Below are 25,750 nucleotides of genomic sequence, written 5' to 3'. Positions count from 1 at the left end.
CTTATTTTGTGCTCTTTTCATAATAATTACTTTTCCTACCTTTGGGCGCTATCTCTAAGAACTGATCCCGAAGATTGCCAAGCCGTTCGATGGTCAGGGTGCCGTTTTCTTCCCTTTCTACAGGTGGAGGGCGTATTGGAGTAGACAGGTCTGGAAAGACTTTTATATCACCGTTAATGCAGAAGTCTTCTTGGTCTAAATAAAGTGCATTCTGAATTTTGGTTGATGTTTCAATGTGATAGCGAGCTACCTCAGTTAATTTTTCCACACTGAAAGTGGAAAAATGAATAGGGTTATCTCCATTAAAAATACTGTCAGATTAATAGTGTTTGCTTATTAGATATACACACAGAGTTAACACATTGGAAAATTTAGAAAATTTGGCTAAGCTAGAAAATTCAATCCGCATGATTAAAAAATTCTAATTTCTCCTCAAAGCCGTTTGTAAAAAAGCAGGGTATAAATAAATAAATGTAGATTAGAAATAAAATACATGCTCGTTCAGGGCTAAGAGTTACACATTTTATACAAAGTTGAGCAAAAAGAGACTCCACTAAAATGGTTTTATTAGTATTAGAACATATTTTACTATATAAACGATTATGTCAATAGATATATTCATTTTAAGTATGAACCAGAATAAAGTTATATGACAGAAAAGCCTGTAAAATATGACTGTTAGAATAACACATTTATTTGGAATCGGGACAAATTGTATGTAAAGTGAATCAAATTTGATAATGGATGTCTAGAAAAGTGGCTTTTCTCTAACTTTATAACAAGGAGTTTGATGTTATTGAAGACACATTTGACAGAGTGGACTCTGACGAGATAACCCATTGAAATTGCTTTGCTATCTTCACAGGGAATAACAATTCCCAGCTAAATCATGTGGTATAAGCAGCAGTAGTTCAGAACCTTGTGGTGCAGTGGGAAGAGCCCTGGAAGCTGAGCTCTCATTGCAGACCCCTCTCCAGCCATGGGTCCTTGGGAAATGACTCAAGCTCTCTGATTTCCTCATCTTTGCAATGGAGCCAAAAACACACAACTCCATACCTTATGGTTATTCATGTGAAACCACATAGGGCATAGATTTAGGCTGTACTGGGGATTATAGTTATGGCCTTAATTAAAGGTCACTTTAAAGGCCAGAGAAATTTAATACATAAGTACAATATTACTGTATTACAGAAACAATCTTATTTATGTCTTGCAATAAAGATTGAACATGGCAGAAAAATGCATATTTAATCTGCTTTTATATAACTCTGGAACACCAAATATTTGTATACTGAAAATTAAAAATATATATATTAGTCACTTTCTTTCAAAAGACAGTCTGGAATTTAATTCCAGCATACTGCATTTGTGAGTGTCCATATAGTCTGTATTATCCAGGTACTTTTTGTTTGATGGTGTTTACGTGCTGGAAGCAAAGGAAAAGGGCACTGGCTAGCTACAGAGCTTGTAGCCCTGAGTGAGGAGGGACTCCAAATGTAGACACCCAGCCAGAACCAGCACAGCAAAATAAGTGCGCCATCTAGTGGAAGGTTACCAAGAGTAACCTTCTCAGAAAGGGCGGGCGGCGGTGGTGGGGGGACGGCTAGGGAAATCCCATGAAAATGGAAAGTGGGATTTGAAGTTCAAAGGGATCTGCTAGGTCGCACTATTTCTTTTTCTTCTTATCACTGGAGAATTTTTGCAAGAACCAAAAGAGAAAGCATAGCTTGACAGTCCTAGGTTTTAATTTCTTGTGGCCATATTCAGAGGTCAGATATATATATATCTGACCTCACACACACGCACAAGATAAATCTGAGAAATACGAGTTCATCTGATAAAAAAAAAAGAAACTTGGCCACGTGCCTCTTGATGTGGCCACAAGGATGGGCGCTGTGAACCCTAAGAATGAAGAAGATATGCTTTCATTTGTAGGCAGCAGGCAGAGAACAGAACTGAACATCACTGCTTCACAATGCTGATGAGTACCGGACAAAGTATTTTAAGCACTACTGCAGTGAGGTTACCGGGCCGAGGGGTGTGTGTGTGTGTGTTTTACTATAGAGCAACAGATACAAACAACTAGGCTGAGGATTTTACAACAGAACTTTCATTTTGAGACAAGGACTGGAGAAAACAAACCCTAACAACCGTCTTCTACCTGGCCGATGTTGCTTCTGAGAAAGTTGCCATTTGTATACTACGTACGCCACAACTTCCAAATTTTCAGTAAATGTTTATTGCAAACTGTAGTGTATCACAGAATCTAGACCTAGTAGAAACCTTTAAAATAGCCTGGTTGGAGTGCTTTCTTTTACAGATGAGGCCTATGGGGCCCGAAGTGGTTAGGCATGCTGTAATATGTGGACAAGGAGAGATTCTCCATCTCCTGGACCATCAGGTTTCCTGACTCTCCATTGAGGGCTGTTTCCGCCCTGCTGAGCTGCCTCTTTATGCCTTTCAGGGGAGAATTAAGAGGATGAGACTTGCTGTCCCTCACTAGTAATGAGGATCTGGAAAGCCTTTGGAACCCAATAGAAAAGTAGAACTGGCTGTCACAAGGGAATCAGCCTAACGGGTAAAACATTCCTGTGAATGATTTCATCTCCCATTCATTGGCCCTGACTAATAAGTCTGGCATTAGAAAGATATGAAACATTATACTACTTCTAAAAAATATTTTTAAATTGCTTATAGTTTTACCTTGTAAGCTAAGGTCCTCACTGAGCAGGTGAAAACCAAACTCACAAATAATGCGCCATAGCGCCCTTTGATACATGACTTACTATTGTTAAAAAGAGGCAACACAAATGCATATGTGATTTCCCAAAAGGTCAAAATTTCCATTTGTAAATGTAATTCAAGTTTGTAAACACCTTAAAAATCTTTGTCAATTTTGGTCTTCAGGAATTAACAAAGTAAATATTTTAAAAAGTCACGCAGTACTTTACCTGGCCATTTCGTTCAAGTACCTCTCACCGAGCCACTTTTCCATGAGTTTATACACCTCAACTGCCTTTGTTACTAACTCTTCCAGGAAAGCCAGTGCTTTTACCTTGATCAGTTCAAGTCTGAACTGTGCAGCTGTCTCTATTTAAAAAGAGAAACAAACATTGTTTACACGTTTTATATGTCATGCATTTTCTGATTAGCCAAATTCAATTTTAAACCAATTACACTTCAGTCTGTGAAACTTCAGGCATACACCTGATACACCAGTATGGATAACTATACCCTATCCATCTCAGAAACAAAGCAATGTGTGGTTAGACAGTTTATTTAAACCAAAACTATAATTCAGCTTTACATGTAATTGCACTTTATTGCAATATACCCTTTGATAAATTGGAATGAGAAAACACAAATAGATAATTTCTGAATTTCAAAAAGGGGGAGGGTACTAAGTCTCTGGATCTCCCGTCTTAGAACAGGAGGGTGAAGCCCGTGGTCCCAGCGCCCATTGTTGCTCTGGGCACACAATGAGGTCTGTGGATTTTCCTCTAAAATATCTGTCCAATCTTTCTTCCTTGCTTTTTCTATCACCACGATTGGGCACTGCTTTATGTCTCGCCTCAACTACAGCAACCGCCTCCGTCCTGCTTTCTCCAAGTTCCTTTCCCCACCTCAAATCCAAATCCACTTCCACCCGCCCAAGAGTAACCCAGCTCATCTGCGCACGTGCTCACAGGTGCTTTCTGCTCAGAATTCTTCACTAGCTCCCAGTCGCCATAAGGGAAATGTAACTTTCTGGCCAGGGCCTATGCGACCCTCCACCTCCCTGATCACTCTTTCCCAGAATGTGCCTCAGACTCCACAGCTAATCCCCACTAGTCACCTAGCTCTCCTCCCCCTTCCCTGCCCCCGCTGTCCCCTGTGCCCATTTCCCACATTCTTCCAGTTCTTCTCAAGCATGAATTCATCTGCTCAGAAGTCTTTCTTGACTCCCGCCATGCTTCCTTTGTCCTGTCCGCCTAATTCCAATATCACAACATATTATAAGTGATTGTTTGCATTTCTCTTCCTCTAGATTGGATTTTATTTTTGTCTGTTGTTTTGTATATATATGTGTATATTTCTCTCAACTACTACAGGACCTGGCACATAGTAGAAACTCAGTAAACATTTACTATATAAACTAGTGAATTTAGCTATACTAGGGGCCACATATAGAATGAACTGAAGGATGAAGCATACTTAGCTACTGAAAGCAGATGTGGGGACAGGCAACGGGACAAGCATGTGTCCTGACTTCCTGTGTTCAACATCCTTCAGATTTTACTCTTGCAATTATGAAAGCAGGTGGTAGGAGGATGGAGACAGGGAGAAAAGGAGAGAAGCAAGGGATGGAAAGCATCTTTAGGAGTTAATTGTTTGAGTAGTTAATGGGTCCCAGCTTACCCAATGCTGCATTTTTATGGTTTTGACATCTAGTTTATCGACCATGGTTTCTTTCCAATCAGGATACTTTGGCTCAATTTCTTGATCTTTTCAAATGCCATTTTGAATTTATTATATGACAACTGGAAGAGCCAGAAGAAGACTATGTCTTGTAAAATTGTTGCTCTCTTTAGAGAAGGAGGCCCTTGAACATTATCGATCTATGACTGGCTCTTCTGTGGCCCCTGCTCCCAAGAACTCACTTTCAGGACCCGTTAGCCTTTAGTCAGGGTTTACCTTCCTAATGAGAGGCCTAAATTATTCTTATTATAATATAGAAGAACCTCCTTAGGTAGCCCCAAGCTTTCTTTTAGCCTGCAAAATCACACCAAGTCTAAAATACTGCTTGTTTCTTTTCTTTGAGATTTTAATTACTGCTGGTGCTCTCCTAACCTCTTCTCAAATTCCCTTTTTGAGATCCCAGCAGACAATAATACGACAGTCAGATCTAGTCTTCATACGGTCACATGAAAACAGCCAACTGAATGTTGTACCTTTCAGTTAAGTTTGCTTTGTGTCCTCATAGACAAAAGCCAGCCAGGGGCTGTTTGCCTACTGGTCTGTTTTCTACTTAAAAGTGTCATCTTAGTTCTTTCCAATTGCTACCTTCAAATTGCAGGGCAGCAAGGTGCTCTTCCTTTATTCTGAGCCTCAGTTTGTTTTCTATTTCCATTTCTTCAGCCTCCTCTGCTGTTACTATTACAGGAGTGGTTTCTGCCATTGGTGGGGATTTACCTGAAAGGGCAATGAAACGTGCTGAGTTACCTGGCAACATACAAGTGTACACGAAGGGACTTGGATAAAATGAGGACAAAGTGAAGTGTGTAGGGTGATACACGTCTGGTGATTTGGAAAGGAGAAACCCTGGTGTGAGTGATGAAATATTGATAATCTTTCCTTGAGAATTCTCCATGTGGTGTCTGGCTGGACACATATAATAATACCCCCATTTGTCTAGCATCATGGAAAAATGAGGTGTGTGGCTCATGCAGACAGGGTTACAGACACCAAAGAGGATGCAATTTAGTGTTTGGGGACAGAAATTAGCAAACCCCAACATAGCGTTGGCCACCTGGAGAAGTACCGCTTCACAAGGGATACTTGTCTCGGCCAAGTGTTTCCCAGGTCCTCATCAAGAGAAGATCAGAGAATAACCTCAAGCAGATAGGTGGAAATGTAGCTGATGGTCAAGAATTCGTAATCTACTTATTGTCTTTTAACTAGTGCTTAAATACAAGTACTTTAATGATTACACACGAGAATTAGAAAATAAGAATTTGCCAGTGTTTGGGCTTCCCTGGTGGCGCAGTGGTTAAGAATCCACCTGCCAATGCAGGGGACACGAGTTCGAGCCCTGGTCTGGGAAGATGCCGTGGAGCAACTAAGCCTGTGCGCCAAAACTACTGAGCCTGCGCTCTAGAGCCTGCGAGCCACAACTACCGAAGCCTGCGTGCCTAGAGCCTGTGCTCCGCAACAAGAGAAGCCCCTGCTCACCACAACTAGAGAAAAGCCCATGCGCAGCAACAAAAGGCACAACGCAGTCAAAAAATAAAATAAATTAAAAAAAAAAAGAATTTGTCAGTGTTTGAGAATTTGCCCATAAGAAATGGCAGTGAGATTCTAGCTGCAGGCCACGCTTGTACTATTCTACTTAGTTCAATAAATCTTTCTTGAAGGTCTGATCTCAAGGGGTTCAAATTTTGGGAAGAAGACAAATGTAAACAAAGAAATATAATAAGATGTGTTAATTTCAATAGCGAACTTAAGTATAAATTACAGATGAAAGAGCCCTTAATCTCTCTGGGTTTCTGTTTTAACATCTGTAAAATTAAGAGATTGGACCCAACCAATTATTCCACTAAAGTAAATAGGAAGCATTTCCTTCAAATGCTGCTTGTTTCCTTTATGTTCCGCATCTGAAATGGACCAAGGTCGCCTGTTCTTTACTGTGGGGCTACCCTCTAGCTGCTTGGATGGACTCCATCTGGAAAGCATTTTCTACCCCTCAGATGGAGTGAGATAACTGCGCTCTCCAGGGACCTCTACCTCCCCCATAAAGAACAATGACCGGTCACATGTCTGTCTCTGCCATTAGACTACAGTCCTATCAGGGCAGGGACCACGTTTCTGCTTTTTTAAGTTTATCGCTGTGTCCTTAGTACCCATCCTCATCATGTTCTGCATGTCAGGGGCCTAACAAACACATCAGGAGCAACTGATCAGTGGAAGGACTTTTGCTCATGTGCTTCCCTCTCTTCCTCTCTTGCCTCAAGTCACTGCAAAAATGTGCAAGTGGAAACATTCAGAGGCCAGGGTAATGTTTGTGGTAGAGCCCACCCTTTCCCCTTTTCATTCCATCCTGCCTCTGAGGCTGAGTTTTAGGTAGGAGGCCTCCAGGAGAGAAGGACTTGCTTGAATGAAACCTGAAACCTGAAACCTGAAACCTGAATTAAACCTGAAACTTACATACTCAGAATTAGCTTTTAACCCTTTCTTGATCAAGGCAGCCAGTGTCAGCCCCCTTGCACACACTTTTCAGATTACATAGTGTCATCTTGGAGTTCTTTTCACATGTTCAAAACTATCTTTGAGATTTATTTCACCCTGGATACACTTGGCTATTTGGATAAACGCTGGCATGGAGAATGTTTGCCAGCTAACACTCCGGCTCACAGAAGACTGGGTCTCGAAGTAAAACCTAATGAACAGCATTCTAGTAGCTCAGAGGCTCATGTGCCTGGTTAAGTGCTTGTTCTCCACCAAGGAGAGGTTAAGCATCCAGGGTTCTGGATGCTAAAGCCATGAATACCTTTTCCTTTTTTGTCCTCTTCTTTTTTCTTGGGCGGCTCCTTTTTCACTTTTTTATTTGCAGCTACCTGAGGAGGTTTTTCTTTTGCCTCTGCTGTCTGGTTTTCTTTTTCTTCTTCCATGAGTCTCCGATGAATTTCAGCAGCCACCTGGTTGTATAAGAGCCACATTTCAGTTAATACAACATTTATGAAAGACGATAGCTATTTGGATTTAGCCGTCACCCAATTCCATTGAAACCTCATTCTACAGCAAACATGCCATGTACTCAATCTTTACAGAACATTTAAAAGATTCTACTTAAATGGAAACCTGTCCCTGTCCCAAGATGTAGCTTCCCCGAGGCCACCAGTGTGGAGGCCACTCACTTTCTCAAGCCCTGCCTGCCATTCGTCTTTAGTTACACAAACATTTCTTTCTTTTTAATCTCAGACCCTATGGATTTAACACCCACTCTTCTTCCAAGTGCCTGTTATTTCTTGGCCTTCAACCTGGGGCATTCCTTTATATCATTGTTTCTCAGGTTTTTTTTCATTATTGATTGTTTTTAAGTCAGTTTCTCCTAACCCTATTCCCCTTCCTGAAATTTCAATACTGCAGAAGGGTCTCTGCCTATGTATTTCATGTGTGTCTGTGCTTCATACATAAAATTGGTGACAATTTTTCATGTCCTCCAGCCAAGTTTTGGGGGCACATGCCCTGTATTAATTGGGCTCATGGACACTTGAATCCTGGGCTTCCATTCTATTCTAACACTAGACATCACCCCAGCAAGGTGCAGTGTTCATGAGGATGACCTGTCCCATAGGTTAACTGCATCGCTGCTTCTTAACTTCCTCTACTTGGGGGAAATTTTAGCTTCTTTTCATATCAGCACCCTCCTTTCACTCTCATAGATTTCCTGGTATGAGAGATTAGTTGTGTGGTCACAATACAATAGCTGATGAAGGGCAGAGAGGGAGATGTGCGAAGTGCTGCTGGGATACCTCCATCTTGCCTATGAGGCTGGCTGTGCTCTGCAGGCAGCAGGAAAACCTTGTCTTGGGGCTTGTACAGCTGGGGCTGTGCCTGCAGTTAGAAAGACTGGACTTTTTTTTTTTTTTTTTGCTGTACGCGGGCCTCTCACTGCTGTGGCCTCTCCCGTTGCGGAGCACAGGCTCCGGACGCGCAGGCTCAGCGGCCATGGCTCACGGGCCCAGCCGCTCCGCAGCATGTGAGATCTTCCCGGACTGGGGCACGAACCCGTGTCCCCTGCATCGGCAGGCGGACTCTCAACCACTGCGCCACCAGGGAAGCCCCAAGACTGGACCTTCTGAGCCATGTTTTTCTCCGGATATATGCCCAGGAGTGGGATTGAATTTGAAAAAGAATAAATACATGTATATGTATAACTGAATCACTTTGCTGTACATCTGAAACTAACACAACATTGTTAATGAACCATGCTCCAATACAAAATAAAAATTAAAAACATAAAAAAGAGAAAGACTGGACCTGCTAAAATAAGTTCACCTGCCCCTGGTGAGGTGAAGGGCGTTTATGGCTGTAAATCTGAGAAATGAGAGCTGAGACGAGACTCCCAAAATGAAGAAAGAAAACCTGCACACACCATGGGGGCAGTAGCAACATATGGTTGAAAACTTAAAAATCTCAATAAGGCAACTGGTGAGGAAATGGAGGTCCATGGGAGTTTATTTATTTATTACAGTGCTTACTGTGTCCAAGCCTGATGTTATTTCTGGGGAGAACTGGGGGAGGGGCCCAGAGGAGAAACAGGAAGTTGGATAGAGGTGACTAGAAAGACGAAGAAGGCACAATCTAATCTCTTCTCTCAAAGAAGCTTTCAATCCTGCGGGGGCGATAGACCAGCCAATTCCTGTCCTCTCCAGATTCCCACCACGCTTCATACCCATAGCGCAGCATATCACTCTGCACAACTGTTCTATGAGTGTTAAATCTTGTCCCCAATCTCCAACTGAAATGAGCGCTCCGGAGGGCTGAGCCAGCCCTGCTTCTTGGTTTTCTCCATAGCTTTCAGCATCTGTGCTGTGCTCATAGACGATGTCCAGAAAATGCTTATTGATTGATGGAATTTCTTTGAAAATAATCATATGATACAGAATACACCCACAGCTTCTTCAGTATTAGCAGAACCTTGGAGGGATGCAGAAATGTTTCAGAGAGCTAGGCAGCTTTTTTGTGGGTGTGTATGCGTTTTTTTATTTTTTATTTTTTGTGGTACGCGGGCCTCTCACTGTTGTGGCCTCTCCCGTTGCGGAGCACAGGCTCCGGACGCGCAGGCTCAGCGGCCATGGCTCACGGGCCCAGCCGCTTCGAGGCATGTGGGATCTTCCCGGACTGGGGTACGAACGCATGTCCCCTGCATCGGCAGGCAGACTCTCAACCACTGCACCACCACCTGTATGCATTTTTTTAATCAGATGTTCTGTTGATAAAAATGGATTTCATGATATATACTGTACTTTCAAATTCTTGGTAAAGCTGAAAGCAGACTTGTTAACATTCTCCCCTAAATTGCAAGCAATTCATTTTTGAATGTGTTCTTGCAAACCACGGTGAGTTAGCAATTTCCTTTAAAATTGGATTTTTCTCCTCTGTAAACAACCTTGTGATGATAATTATCATCATCCGCATTTTTCTGGTCCACTTCCCTCAAACACCTCTGGGTCTCTTTCAAAAATTAACATAATTCACAGTACATCCAATAATCGAGCTTGTAAGGCTGAAGAAACTCTAGAAATAATGCTTTGACGCTGTGAGTGTTAAACATGACTTATTTCTTTGAAATCATTGCACACCTGCTAATTACAAGAAAGTTTTACTAAAAATTAACATAACGTACTAAATGAATAGCTCCTGGTAAAACTGCTGTGTAGCGAAAAGCCCATGTTAAAGTGCTCTCATTCCAATTGCCCTGATCTCAGCTGGTCCTGTTCTCTCAGGCCTGTTTCATCTGAAACTCAAAGTTCACTTAAAGACATGTAATATCAAAGTCATAAAAGTCTATTAGAAATATAAAAGCAGGATTCAAATGTAATTATTAGGAATATTAATTACTAAACAATCCTTCCTCCTATGCTTTCTATGTGGTTTTCAAAGGTTCACAAGCAAAGTGGTACAGTTTTGAATAAACTTCTTAATATAATAACCTATTATATTTAATTTCTAAAAAACTTTCATATGCATTATTTCATTGGATCTTTTCAACCATTCAAGAAAGGAAAGATAAGGTAGAATGTCTCCCATGTTACAGATAAAGAATCAAAGACTCAGAGAGGTTAAGTGATTTTCCTAAAATCACACAGCTTAAACAAGAAGTGTAGCCAGTGCTCTTTGTGCTGTATGATACTCTCTTTCTAATAATCTAATATTTAAAATCTCATTTCCTCAGGTAATTTTAATGGGATTCATAAGACTTGTAAGTTGTCTTTATGTTCAATTAACAGTAAGGATACTAATTCATCTACTTTTTTTAGAACTTCTAGATCCGGTTTCCCACTCTCTGGTCCTTGGTAGTTGTAGTCTTTGCGGTGATCCTCCTTGCCATGACCATCATCATTTATATGAACATCAGTGTCACCAGCATAGCAGCAGCAGCATCTCAAGAATGTACTGAGGACTCAGTATTGTGTTAGATGTGGGCATTATGCTAGGTGTAGTGGATACAGAAAGTTTTAGAACCTAGTTAAGTATTCAGGAAAACATTAATAAGGTAAAAATCACAAACAATAACCTAGATACTAAGAGTCAAAAGTGGGAGAGACAATAAATGCTACAAGGATTAGAAGAGCATGCAATCAGAGAAGACTCAGTCTTCAGGAAACAGACAACCAACTGGTTGGGAATCAAGGTAGGAACTAGTTTTGAAGACTTAAAGAAAGTAGAGGCTGAATTTCTGACTTTAAAACTTGAAAATCTGGCCCTACTGGACACCATGCTTAAATGGCAAGGTTGGCTACGAGCCTCTTTAGATGGGGTTGCTACTTCCACTTGGCCACAGTCCCACTCCACCCTATTGCCTTATACTTAACCCATCTCATTGACATTTCCTGCTTGGCCCCGTAGAGCCCTGCACTTGGAACCCTGGGCCAGCATAGAAAATAATCTAAATGTTGGTTCACTCCTTTCTTGACCTCATATATTTGCTGATTGAACTTTTTCTTTCAGATAAAAAGAAAAAACTTCTGGGAGGTATAGATTTATATTGTGAACATTGTGTAAATTTTCTGTTCATAGCATATTACCAACTTTGGAAGTTAATGAATGGGTATTACTGAAAGGAAACGTAGTAACCAGCACTGCTTACCATGTGAGATATTGCTAAAGAAGACTGCTGCCACGTGTCCATCACCATCTTCTCATCGGCCTCAAAGTTTAACTCTATGTTTTCCAGTGAGTAATCAATCTTGCCCTTCAGTATGGCTTTTGTTTTTGGTTTGGATAAAGATGACGCTGGAGAATTGGGTCTTTGATGAACTAGGGGAATTCTTGGGAAAACCAACAAAAAAGAAATATAAAGATTTTATTTAACAGAATCCTATTTTTGTGTCCATGTTACTTGGTGAATTTCATTGTCCTGCTTTAATCTCAATTTTCACAGTTTTCTTGGAAGAACTCTTTAGATGGAGAAATGACTATGAAAGGCTGTATTGTGGTCTACACCTCCTAGAGAAATGGAAATAAAAACAAAAATAAACAAATGGGACCTAATGAAACCTAAAAGTTTTTGCAAAGCAAAGGAAAACATAAACAAGACAAAAAGACAACCCTCAGAATGGGAGAAAATATTTGCAAATGAAGTAACTGACAAAGGATTAATCTCCAAAATTTGCAAGCAGCTCATGCAGCTCAATATCAAAAACTCAAACAACCCAATCCAAAAATGGGCAGAAGACCTAAGTAGACATTTCTCCAAAGAAGATATACAGACTGCCAACAAACATATGAAAGGATGCTCAACATCACTAATCATTAGAGGAATGCAAATCAAAACTACAGTGAGGTATCACCTCACACCGGTCAGAATGGCCATCATCAAAAAATCTGTAAACAATAAATGCTGGAGAAGGTGTGGAGAAAAGGGAACCCTCTTGCACTGTTTGTGGGAATGTAAATTGTTACAGCCACTATGGAGAACAGTATGGAGGTTCCTTAAAAAACTACAAATAGAACTACCATATGACCCAGCAATCCCACTACTGGGCATATACCCTGAGAAAACCATAATTCAAAAAGAGTCATGTACCATAATGTTCATTGCATCTCTATGTACAATAACCAGGACATGGAAGCAACCTAAGTGTCCATCGACAGATGAATGGATAAAGAAGATGTGGCACATATATACAACAGAATATTACTCAGTCATAAAAAGAAACGAAATTGAGTTATTTGTAGTGAGGTGGATGGACCTAGAGTCTGTCATACAGAGTGAAGTAAGTCAGAAAGAGAAAAACAAATACCGTATGCTAACACATATATAATGGAATATATAAAAAAAATAAAAAACACAAAAGTGGTTCTGAAGAACCTAGGAGCAGGATCGGAATAAAGACGCAGACATAGAGAATGGACTTGAGGACACGGGGAGGGGGAAGGGTAAGCTGTGACAAAGTGAGAGAGTGGCATGGACATATATACACTACCAAATGTAAAATAGATAGTTAATGGGAAGTAGCCGCATAGCACAGGGAGATCAGCTTGGTGCTTTGTGACCACCTAGAGGGGTGGGATAGGGAGGGTGGGAGGGAGATGCAAAAGGGAGGAGATATGGGGATATATGTATATGTATAGCTGATTCACTTTGATATAAAGCAGAAACTAACACACCCTTGTAAAGCAATTATATTCCAGTAAAGATGTTAAAAAAGAAAAAAAAATGTTTTATGGTCTAGAAAGTCTAACAAGAGGAAACTAGAGACAAGCAATGCTAAAACATAATTTTTAGGTCTAATTCTCAGTAATTATGAGGAGGGGGATTAAACAATGGCAATTATGAAGACATGCAAGTTTGAAATTTATCTGGGATATAAACTTCTGACAAGGTATAAATCAGTCATGAAAAGCAAACCAATAGAACTGGACGTCACTTCTTTAAAACGACTAGCAGTTGGCTTCCGGAAGTAGACAGTTAAAAAGCAGGATATGACAGATGTGAGGTCTGCAAGGGGGTGTCCCACGGAGGTGTGAGAGCTCCAGCAGCTCTCCCTACCCTTGAGAATGGGCGATGAAGGCTGTCTCTGTTTCGTAAAGTGCTGTGGGAACACAGAGTTAAGCTGCCTCTCCCCCTTTCTCGACCATATTGCTGCCCCTAGGTAGAGATTTTAGAGCTGCCCCTGAGAATATCCTATCCTTGAAGGATCCCAGGATCTCAAAGGCTAACTGCAGGGAACGATCCACCGAGCAGAATGCTAATTGCGCTGGGATCCCCCTCGGTGATAGAACATAGGAAGAGTTTTCGGCTAGGGCAAGGAATGGGCAGAGAGGAGCTCCAGGGATGCCTTTGCTAACATTGGAGGAGGAACAAGCATTTGGCTTGCAGACTCAAGTTGCCAGGGACCAGAGCAGTGATGCAGAAAGCTGGCTGTGAACTCCAGCACGCAATTAGCTTGGCCTTGTTTTGAAGCATCGGACAAGGTTTTCTGAAGTTGGCTCTTTGATTCTCATAGCGCTTGGAATTCTGACAGTGCACCATGCCTTATAAAAGCAACGTGTTGAGGGTCTACAACTCAGTATATGTCCACCCACAAGGAGAGCTGACGTTTTAATAATCAAGTAGTGCTTAATCTCAGTCACTGAGACGTGAGATTCACGTGTCTAATAAGATAAAGGCTGTGTGATCATCTCTACATGTTTAATACGGGGCAATAGGCGTTCCTAACACCTTGCTTTGGAGGACAGCAGTGGTAACATATCATTTAGAAAAGGGATTTGGATTTAGAATTCATTTACTGGGAAAAATTCTGGTCAGCTAGCTCTCTCACTATCAGTAGATGTATCAGTAGATACGAACTGGGGCATGTCACTCGACTTTCTGAGGCTCCATTCCTTCTGGAAAAATACAAATATAATAATAATATTGTTACACATTATTGGTTATTAGTTAACACCATTATTATTATTAGGTTGTTGGAGGAATAAAATAGACAAGCTGTGTGAACATGCTTAACACTCTGCTCGTTTCCCTATACATATGAAAGAGACTGGTTGGTTGGTTGACGCATTGATTGGCTGAGAGTTCCAGGGTATACTCACAGCAGTGATCTGAGGTTGAGACTGGTGCAGAGTGTTTTGCAAAAAGTAAGAACTGGCTGTTCTTTTGCCTGTTTCATTCTACTAACCAACATTAATAGCTTCCCCATTATACCTGACTTGCTATTTTGTGCTAAGAACAGAATGCCCTGCTACTGTAGACATTGAAACTTGGCCTCTTTTGATGACTCTGACTGTTCCTATCACTTTGGGAAATTTTTATTGTTCTTAATTACAAAGGTCTCTTTCAGAAGCTTGCTGAGTTAAACATTTCACTTGTATCTGTGTCAAAAAGAGGGTTCAGACTTCTTGTGTTTTCTTGCTTACTCATAGTCCTGACAAGGACATGATGGGACCAGATGGAAGAAGCCTAGAGAGAAATGGGCCTCAGATCACTGTGGAATCCTATCATGCACAGGCCATTGCAAATCCTTTCTGGAATAAGGGAGGGTAAAATGAGGAATGTAAGAACATGCGATACTCATAATTAAAACAGTGCATGTGAGGAAGAAGGGTTTGTTGTCATATTATGCGATAATATGATGACAATAATAGTCATCACTTATTGAGAGGCACTGGGACTAGGTCTCAAGTCTTCTGACTCCCAGGCACGGTGCTACGTGTTTTGAGGATTTCATTTTCTGTAATCTTCACAACAACCCTACTTTACAGATAAGGAAACCAAGTCTTAAGAGAGTTGGGGTGACTTTCCCAAACAAATTGTTTTAATTTACTTACATATAGCTAGTAATTGCCTGAAAATGTCATTTTTCTTCCACCCTTACCACCAAGTTTATTTTCTTACCGGTGGGAATCTGATGTTAGACTGCTACTAAGTTTCAGTCTCACAAAGTCATAATCACATATGACTGAGTCTCTACTGTTTCTTAATTTCCTAACCTGTAAAAGAGGACTCATAACACCTGCCATTGTCATTTATATAATGCCATGCACACACACAAATGCCCACATACGCACAGAGCAGCTTGGGACCTTTCATAAAAGTGGTAGAGGGTCACGATCCCTTACTAGAAACCCTTGTGGTCAAAAGTGTTTCAGAATTCGGAATTTGTATATACTATATATTCCATAATATCCCCAGCAGTCTGTTGGAAGCACTCTGTAACAAAACACACTACATCTCTGCAGCAAAAATGAGTAGATATTCACTATAAGTGGGATAAATAACGCATATCAATAGTCTTGAGTCGAAGTTTTCAGTTTTTAGAGTTTTTTTTGGATTTTGGATTAGCAGATACAAGACTGTGGTTTTATTAGTGGGATTCAATTTAAAATCACAAAGCTTTATGTTGAGACTGATTACAGTGCAACGTGATAGCCCGCCTTACCTAAGCTGGAAGTCCAAAGTATCTTTACTATCCAGTTGGACCAATGGGACTCGAGTAAATCTCTTAGTGTCATCTGTTGGGATTTTACATTCCATTCCCCTGTAATAATCTTGAAGCAGTCTCTTCGTATCTTGGAAACGGTTCAGTTCTGCCTTTAATAGAAAATACGAATGTTAATACCCAAGACAGAACAAGCTGATCTGTACATATGTTCTGTATAAGCCCTGTAAGCACTATTTTATTTTTTTATTATTTATTTATTTGTTGTTTTTGCGCGGTATGTGGGCCTCTCACTGTTGTGGCCTCTCCCGTTGCGGAGCACAGGCTCCGGATGCGCAGGCTTAGCGGCCATGGCTCACGGGCCCAGCCGCTCCGCGGCATGTGGGATCTTCCCAGACCAGGGCACGAAGCCGTGTCCCCTGCATCGGCAGGCGGACTCTCAACAACTGCGTCACCAGGGAAGCCCTGAATAAGATGCCATCATATATCATATGAGCAGAATTGATCAAAAGTCCTCTCAGATTTATGGTAACTAGTAAATAATGCTTTCTTACTGTTTCTCTCATCACAAAAACTTAGTTTTGAAAGAAATCTTAGAAATTCCCTAGAATAGCATTTTCTAAAATTTATTTTGTAGAAGCTTTGTCCTATAAGCTCTTAAGGAGCACCATGCTGGGAAAAAAACAAACAAAAACTTTGCAAAGTCAAATAATTTCAGAAATGTTAGGTTAACATACCAAAAGAGTTTCCTTATTGCAGGGCATCTTAATATCTTAATATGTCAATATGCTTGTCAATCTCCCAGGGAGAGGGAAGGGTAGAGTACAGAGCCCTTCCCAAAGTCTTCTGATCATCAAGTCCTTGTTTTGTGAAACATCTTGTAGGACTAGTGTTCTGTGGAATCCACTTTGGGAAACACTTATCTAGGCACAGGCCCTTGAAAACTTTCATGAAGATTCTTTCCCCTCCATAAACATGTGCAAGCTTCTGCTTATGAGCTCCTGGACCAGCAGCTCAAGTACCTGAAAAGTCTGGTATTCGATGGACGGTTCCAATCATTAGGATTGTTTTTCATTTATTGAACTGAAATCTACTACTCTCCTGTAGTTTACAGCTTTGGTTCTTCATAGAATCATGCCAATCAGTGCAGAACTAGGCTTCTTCTGTTCTAGGTGGCCAGCCTTTAACTATGTGAACACTGATGACAAAGCAGTGGTTAGGGCTACTGGCTCAAGAGTTAGATTCCCTCAGTCCAAATCCCAGCTCTCCTACTACTGACATGTGGCATTGGGCAAATCACTTCATCTAGGTTTGCCTCAGTTTCCTCATCTGTGAAATGAGGATTGTGAAAGAATTGACAGCCTAGGGTTGTTGTGAAGGTTTAACCTTCACATGAAGGGTCCTTAGAACAGAGTAAGAACTTAATAAATATTAGCCTTTATTTCCTTTGCCCTCTTTTTTCCTAGTTGGCTTTAGATGTGGATTCTGTTTCTCAGGGAGAGGGTCTGAAATGTAGGTCTTGTGGGATGTAAGAGTTTTACCATTTCTGAAAAAGGCATATATTGCTTGGACTAATGGGAATGATTTACAAAAATTCTCTAATCCCTTTGCCTTCGTTACTGGGTTTCAGTTATTTCTACCATAAACCTTTGAAACAGCTGTTCCAGCATTCAATCTCTGCTTACCCAAACTGGTGTCCCAGGGATGTTACCCAGGCAGGTTTAGGCTGCTGGCTGTCTTGCCTTCATCCTCAGCACAGCCCATGACTTGTGGCCCCCACCTGGATCCCAGAGCTAGCAATCAGTGAGGCTGCTACTGCTTCTCAGGCTGCTGCCTCCTGTGGTCCAGCTTGCTCCCGAACCAGGGGCTTGTCCCTGTGAGTGCTGGAAGTACTCGCATCCACGGTCATTTGTTGAACAAGGATTTATTGAACACCTACTATGCGCTAGCTCCAGTGATCCTCAGCTAAATATTCTCATTTCCTGCAGTAACTCCTCCTGTAAGCTAATCAGTTCAAGATCTGAAAGGTACCCTTTTCTACTCTATCCTCACTGCTATTTTCTTAGGAAAATACACTCATGTAGACACAGCTTAACCAAGACAGCCTTCATAATCCTCTCAGCATGACTAAACTATAGACAGGTTTCTTCCTAACTCCAGACTCCTGACCTCCCTTTTCTCAGAGTATTTACTTTAGGAAACTTGTCTTTGTAAGTCCATTCTCTGTCCCTTTGATATGTAAATCTTTTCAAAATCCTCCTGCTGGTTTTAGAAATCAGAACTGTCTCTCTCAAGAACCTGGGAACCATCTCTTTGAAATGTAAGCATATGAAACGAAAATGGAACTCCTATGTCCTGGTCCTCTGGGAGGAGCGGAGTCTGACTTAGGAAGACACCTTGCTCCAAGTTGTAAAACTACGTGCATCAAGAAGAGAAGGGAGGGCTTCCCTGGTGGCACAGTGGTTGAGAGTCTGCCTGCTGATGCAGGGGACACGGGTTCGCGCCCTGGTCCGGGAAGATCCCACATGCCACAGAGCGGCTGGGTCTGTGAGCCATGGCCGCGGAGCCTGTGCTCCGCAGCGGGAGAGGCCACAAAAAAAAAAAAAGAGAGAGAAGGGAAAGTTTACTTTTCCTTTAGACGAGGCCAATCAAGCAACACAGGTTGTGCATGACACCCCACCTTGCGCCAGTTCTTAAAAACCCTCCAGCCCTTATTCTTGGCATAAAATCAACGTCTGTCTCTTCAACTTGTCCAGTGCAATTCATTATTTTAACGGGCTGCAAAAATAAATTAATCAGATTTTTCCAATGAATGGTCTATTTTTCCAATCTGGACACAAACGTTTTTCAGGAATCGAGTGCCTGCTGAGTCTGATCCAGCCCACGCTCTTGTGGCAGGGCTGCTTTCCCGGGGACACTGTGGGTGTCCGCTGGGAGAGGCTGGCGTGGTAACGACCCAGGACAGACACCATCTCTGCTGTCCCCTCCACAGCTCTAGGCCACCTGGAAACAGCTGGTGAGCTGTAGCTTGAGATGCTACCAGTTCCGGCGTTTGTTTGGCTGGGGACAGAATGGCTTATTTCAGCTAACCTCCTTGGCAAGTGGGAGCTCAGGCTGGGCAGAGTGCTGTGAGTAAAACAATCCCCTCACATTCCCAGAGGAGTGGTTACAGGACGGACATGGCCGTGGAGAGAAGTCTGTGTCATCCTGACCGGCCGCTCTTACCTGCATCAGCGAGAAGAAATGGTTCATCGCGATTCCGATCACGTCCTGCAACCAGCTCTCGTTAATGATGTCCAGACACTCCTGCTCTGCCTCTCCCCTGCGGGCATCACAGATGTCCCATAGGCGGTCCCGTAAGTCCTGCACACAAACACTGCTCTGAGACTTCAGAATCACAGCTCAGACGACCTCCGTATAATAAAACTAGAATCCTTTGCCTGTCTTAATGCGTCTGAAGAAATTTAGACCTAATACACTCATATATATTATCCCTTTGGTAAACAGATATTTATTTTGCTTCTACTCTGTCAGGCCTTAACTTTCTAAGACCCCCTCAGCACACCTTGTGCCCAGGTCCACGGTTTACTTTATTCATGAGGGGCTATGTTTTATGTATTCTAATCCTTCCTCACAAGATTTGATTGACCAAAAAAGACCTTTCAGGGAATTTTTGAGGAAATGGTGTATTGTTGGTGTAAGAAATATGCCGCTTTATTGAATCCGAGGGCAGAGGCCCATTAATTAATCATGAGTGGAGCATGTCATTCTCCAAGAAATAGGGTCTGAGCTTAATAGGACTGTCTGAAAATAAGCTTTGTATTACAGAGCTAGCAGTGAAAAAAAATCTTTCAAAGATCCCAGCTCTGCCACTTACCAGATCCTGAGGAATAATGTTGATGACACCTTTCTATGTGTGTCAGTGTTCAGATTATAAGTCATTAGACTTATATTGACTCACTTAATGCCTCACAACCACCTCGGGTACTATTATTTCCTTCATTTTGCAGATGAGGATACTGAGTCAGTCACAGAGAGGTTATTTTCCTAAAGTCACATTATGAGCAAGTGGTGGAGGCAGGATATGAGCCTGTGGGCTTGTCTGTACCACTAGATTAGGGCTCAGTTCCTTGACCTGTAAGATGGGGATATTGTTTACCCTTTGGATGTGCTGCAGTTAGCCTAAGCCTGTAAAGCACTTAGCACAGTATTTAGCGCACAATAATTCCTCAGTTATAAACAGTATCATAATCTTATTCATAGCAATAACATATCTGTTTAATTAAAATTCCATTGAGAAAATATATACAGTCCAATAAAACTTGACAGTTTTCACGATCATAATAATTGATTGAACATTTACTGTGTGTTGGGCATTGTGTTAAGTGCCTGACGTTGATTACCTCACAAATCCCCACAGTAACCAAGGGAGAAGTTTCTGATGAGAAATTTGATGCCCAGAGATGTTGAGTCACTTGCCTATGGTTTCAGTGCGGTGAAGTCAGGAATTCGAACGCAAGCAGTTTGGTTCCAGTGCCTATAGTGGATTTTACTTCTGTGATGCTGTGTTTATGGAACACTTAGCATTTTGGTTTGTTATCTTGTGGGGGCTTCACATGAAATGAAAACATCACAGGCATTTTTATAGCTATACACTAATATCAGAACAGTACGCCATTCTTTTAGAGCTGACCTTGATGTCTCCCTGGTCTTTCCACAAATGCTATATCAGACATCCAGTGAGGACTGGCTTCTGCTCCTCAAACATTTATACATTTTAAAAAGACAGGAGAGGAAGCAGTTGAGGAGAAAGTACAAAAGCAGGAGCCTGGGACCTTGTTTCTAGCTCTCTTTCTGCTCCCGACTCACTGGGAGGCGTTAGCAAGTACCAGTGTCTCTGTGGCTTGGTTTTCTAATGGTAAAGTGAGGACAACATGATAGCAGAACCTTTCCATTAACTTCTTAGGATTGGAATGAAAGAAGCCAAGAACAAGGAATATTACCAGGAATAAAGAGGTTAACTACTGGCAAATAGGATGATGGATTTGTCATTTCCAATTTTGCTTCTTTTAAATATCTAATCTGTCTGTAATAAACATATGGTACTTCTGGAATACAGGAGGGCCAGGATTGTGAATAGGCAGGAAGGAGATAGGAAAGGCAGGTATGTTTTAGGATTACCATTTGAGGAATGTCTAAGAACAGGTAAAAGACTTCAGTTTATTGGGACATTGATTAATGCAATACCTCCTGGATTAAACCCTCCAGCACCCTGGTCATCCAAGTTACCATAATGCCTTCACTTAATTTCAATAGCTTCCCAGCTGGTTTTCCAACTGCTCTCAAACACACCAAGCATCCTCCCTCTTCAGTGCCTTCGCTTTTCCCTATGCCTGATACACTCTTCCTCCCCAAATCTGCATGGCTTATCTCACTCAATCTCTCCTGTCCTGAGTTTGCTCAAATATTGCCTTCTCAGTGGGCCTTTCCACAACTACCATATACTAAAAGGTATATCAACGTTCCTTCCCTCACTGCCCTGCTTTCCTCCTTCACGTAGCTCATATTATCAGTGACGTACTCGCTATACATTTACTTATTTATTGCTCATCCTTTGCACTCTGGCCCCCAGAACATAAACATCCTGAGGTCATAGGCTTTTTGTTCAGTGTTGAACCCCCCGCCCCTTGAGCAGTGCCAGGACCATGGTAGATGCTCAATAAATATTCACAGAGCAGATGAATGGGTCATGGGGGTAGAGCTTGGGAATTTGTTGTCGTTGATAAATAAATACTGAGATTATAATCAGATATGACTACTAGTAGCCTATACTTAAGGTTGTGGAAGGGGAAAAACTTCCCCTGACAGGATAAGGGGCTCTGTAAATCTACATAGGAAAGACAAAAGGTGAGAGATTGAAATCAGGCTTCTTGTACATCAGAGGACCTTTTCTAAAGCATCAGGGTAATATACTCTGAATTTATCATATACTTATGAATTTATCAAAATCTGCCTGTCTACCAAGTGACAGGCACTGTGCTGCTGGAATACCAAGATGTATGAGATTTGGTACCTTCCCTCAAGGGATCTATTCAACAGAGGCAACACTTCAGGCTTTCTGGGATGTTCCCTCATTCCTCTTCTCCCTGACATCAACCAACCATATAAATGTAGCCAAGAGAGGCACGTACTTAATACCAGGCTTGGACACACTTACATGACCCAACAAAAGCGTTAGGAGTCTACAAAGTAGATGCCCAGAATGCTCTTGCACCGCTGGCCTTGGCTTCTCCTTTCACAAGCATTGGCTACCATATTCTCATTCTGAGCTCAAAGTACAGAAGAGCGATTGTTCTTGAAAGTCGGCAGGTTGGTGTTCAAACTATTTCTCCCCTCATCCTCACACCTCATGAGAGTAAGAAGGGGATGAATTAGGCTTTTTTTGTTTGTTTGTTTTGTTTTGCGGTACGCGGGCCTCTCACTGCTGTGGCCTCTCCCGTTGCGGAGCACAGGCCCCGGACGCGCAGGCTCAGCGGCCATGGCTCACGGGCCCAGCCGCTCTGTGGCATGTGGGATCTTCCCGGATCGGGGCACGAACCCGTGTCCCCTGCAGCGGCAGGCAGACTCTCAACCACTGCGCCACCAGGGAAGCCCTGAATTAGGCTTTTGAAGTACAAGATTTGAGAGTGTGGAAACTCTGGCCCCGCGGGTCATGGATTCCCTTACATTCACTCTTTGGTGTCGTTCAGCCTTCATTTCCTCATCATCCCACAGGTCATCAGGAAGAGAGTTGAAATCAGTCTGCCACTGAGATACAAAATCTTGCTTGTGGTCCGGACGCCTTAGAAACTGCTGGAAATCTGTTCTGTAAGGCATTCAGAGAATCAGACGGAGCTTATATGTCCTGCCTGTAAACTACACGGTTGTAACTTTGGAAACTTTACTTACCGAATATCATATAAGTAAGCAAGCACCGTATGCTGGCCTTCTCTCAGGTGCCTGAGTACTGTTTTGATGGAATTTATATAGGAATTTTCTACCAGTTTCCAGTAAGGTACTAAAAATGATTGTATTTCCTGTTAAATGGTAAAGCATAAAAATCATAATTTCAAAGTGAAAATTCTTCTGCGTAATTGAGTCAAAAGGGCACTACTAAGCAAGAAGATCAAGTTGCAACTGTAGCCACTTACGGCAACTCTGTGAAACTTCTTGCTCCTCCTTCCTCCCCTCCCCCAGCTAATACCTATTTCAAATCATTTTTCATGTCTGAGCGCAGACATATTTTTTTCCAGAAATCCTTCCCTGATCCATCAAGTGTATAGGGTCATCCTCTGAAGTTCTGAAGTCCCACCTTAGCACCCTGTACTTCTTTCATTAGAGAACTGATGGCATTAATTATAACTGTTTATTTATTTGTCTATATTCACCTCTAGAACAGCAGTCTCATAAAACCAGGAAGAATTACTATCTTATTCACCACTAAACAGTTTTTCCTATAATTACCACAATGTCTGGGACATAGTAAGTGCTCAGGAAATATTTATTGAATGAGTGAATTGAATAATCACAGACCTCACATTTTGCCTAAGTTGGAGAACACCTAGGGTTCTTGTCAGGGTGATGATGAGTTATTTCTCTGAATTCTCCCTTGAGGTTTTACCTTTGCTGTAAAGTGCACCATGAAAATCAGAAAGTTTCTTTTACATTATCTTTAATGATGCAAATAAACAATGAAAAATAAGAAGTAATCAAATTGAAATAAAGTTGAAGATTTTTTTTTTTTTTTTTTTTTTTTTGCGGTACGCGGGCCTCTCACCGCTGTGGCATCTCCTGTTGCGGAGCACAGCCTCTGGACACGCAGGCCCAGCGGCCATGGCCCACGGGCCCAGCCGTTCCGCGGCACGTGGGATCCTCCCGGACTGGGGCATGAACCCGTGTCCCCTGCATCGGCAGACGGACTCCCAACCACTGCGCCACCAGGGAAGCCCCCATATTATATTTTAATATAAACTTTCTGTACGAATTTTTCCCTTATTGGTTGTGCATTTATTTATTCAGGGGCTTGCACATGGGGACTTTGGAGGTCATCTGGGCTAACTTCCTCTTCAACTGAGAAATGCCAAGAGATCTAGACACAGATTATCCAATCTCTGTGGACCTCACTGATACATTAGGCACATTTCAATGCAACCCCCTTTACGGTCACACAACTTGTGTTAGTGGAAAATGCTTCCTGTGTTGAGCAGAAATTTGCCTTTCTGTATTTTCTACTTATAAGCCCTAGCTGTGCCCTTTGGAGAAGGACAGTCTACATTCACACCGTCTTCTCTATGACAGCCTGTCAAATATTTGAAGACATTGGTGAGGAGAAGTAGGCTGGGATTCAGGATGAAACTCGCTTGCTTTTGTATTTCCAGCATCTAGTACAGCATTTGCAAACAACAGGTACTCAACAAATGTTAATATAGATGTAAGCGGAGTCACCTGAACCCAATTTTATCATGAGTTAAATTTTCAGGAGACTGGATGGCACTGGATGGCTTCATCTGGTTCTAAAGGCCTATGATTCTATGTCTAACCATACTTCAAGTATTCATTTATCATACACATTTACAGTTCTTTCAATGCTCCTCTGAAATTATTTTAACACCTTTCTCTTACCTAGAGCCCCTCTCTGGTTTCTAGTTTTTCATGATCTCTCTTAAAAGATGTGGTATCCAGAGTGGTGCTGAAGACCATTTTAAGTAAGCTACTAAACTTCCCTCCTGGTGACTTCAAGTCATTAATTAACACTCTGTGCGAGGAGAGTTACCACCTAGGAATGGACCTAATTGAACTAACATCCTGTTCACAGTTCTTAGTTATTTACAAGAACTTCATGAGAAATTGTCAAATGGTATTTTGAATTCAAGGTATACTATGTTCATGGTACCTCTCTGACCCACCTACTCGACCTTGCTATCAAAGAAAAGGAACAGGCCAGTTCAGCAGGACTTAGTCTTAGTAAACCTGTCTGACCTCTGGGTGATCACTTTGTATGTTACAAGTGCTTAGAGGCATGTGTTTAATAATTTTCTTTCCAATTTTGTCAGGGATTAACATCTGGATCATTGGTCTTGTATGCTACTAAATCCCATCCACCTATTGTTAAACATTTAGTCATTAGCCCACATCTGGTCTTCTAGATTCTCCCGTATCTTCTGTGATTTCTATGAGTTATTGATAATGTCCCATCTGTAGTTTATTTAATTCTCTGGGATGTTATTTTTCTGGGTCTAGGCACTTGAACTTATGTGACGTGACTAGATGTTAAGACCTATCCTTTCCAATTAAATAGTCTTCTCTTCATTGACTGAAGCGTAATAGGAAATTGGGCAGCCAAAGCAAGTATCCTCCAAGCTTCAGAAGCTAGAAAGCAAAGACCTATCACTCCACTGCCTCCTTGGTGGTCTCTGAACCTTCCCTTGGGGCTGGCAAAGGGATAAGGACCCAGGCTCCCCTTGAACTTGGTTGCTGCCTCTACCTGAGAGAGCCAGATATGCAAGCAATCCCCCTCTTTCTCTCACTCTCTCTCCTTCCCCATGCCTATTGAGGTAAGATATATCTGGGGTCCCTGGAAGGCCTGGAACTAGGGTTGCCAGATAAAGTATAGGATGCCTATATATACTTCATTGATTATCTCAAATTTAAATTCATTTAACTGGGCATCTGTTTTTCCTCTCCATTAGTAGGTAAGCTGTGCAGCTCATGTGTGAGAAGCTTAGAGTAGAAAAGGACTAGGGTAGGTCATGTGGACTGCTTTGTTTCCAGGTTCTAGGCTAATTCTGCTTGTAGCAAAAAGGAGTTCTCTACATGGTTTCACTTAGGTAACTAGAGGTCCGGGC

General features: G+C 41.8%; 1 protein-coding gene across 1 annotated transcript in view; it reads right to left on the bottom strand.

Moving 5' to 3' along the window:
- SPEF2 (sperm flagellar 2) overlaps positions 1–25,750 on the bottom strand; it is a 170,767-nt gene that overhangs the window by 47,960 nt on the left and 97,057 nt on the right. The window contains 9 exon segments of the mRNA XM_030843619.2: positions 40–269; positions 2,952–3,090; positions 5,044–5,172; positions 7,247–7,394; positions 11,573–11,753; positions 15,867–16,018; positions 19,092–19,229; positions 22,593–22,731; positions 22,815–22,942. Of these exon segments, the coding sequence (XP_030699479.2) occupies positions 40–269; positions 2,952–3,090; positions 5,044–5,172; positions 7,247–7,394; positions 11,573–11,753; positions 15,867–16,018; positions 19,092–19,229; positions 22,593–22,731; positions 22,815–22,942 (1,384 nt within the window).

This window comes from Globicephala melas, chromosome 3 (genome assembly GCF_963455315.2).
Source record: "Globicephala melas chromosome 3, mGloMel1.2, whole genome shotgun sequence".
Lineage (NCBI taxonomy): Eukaryota > Metazoa > Chordata > Mammalia > Artiodactyla > Delphinidae > Globicephala > Globicephala melas.
This window is presented reverse-complemented; position numbering and strand designations above follow the sequence as displayed.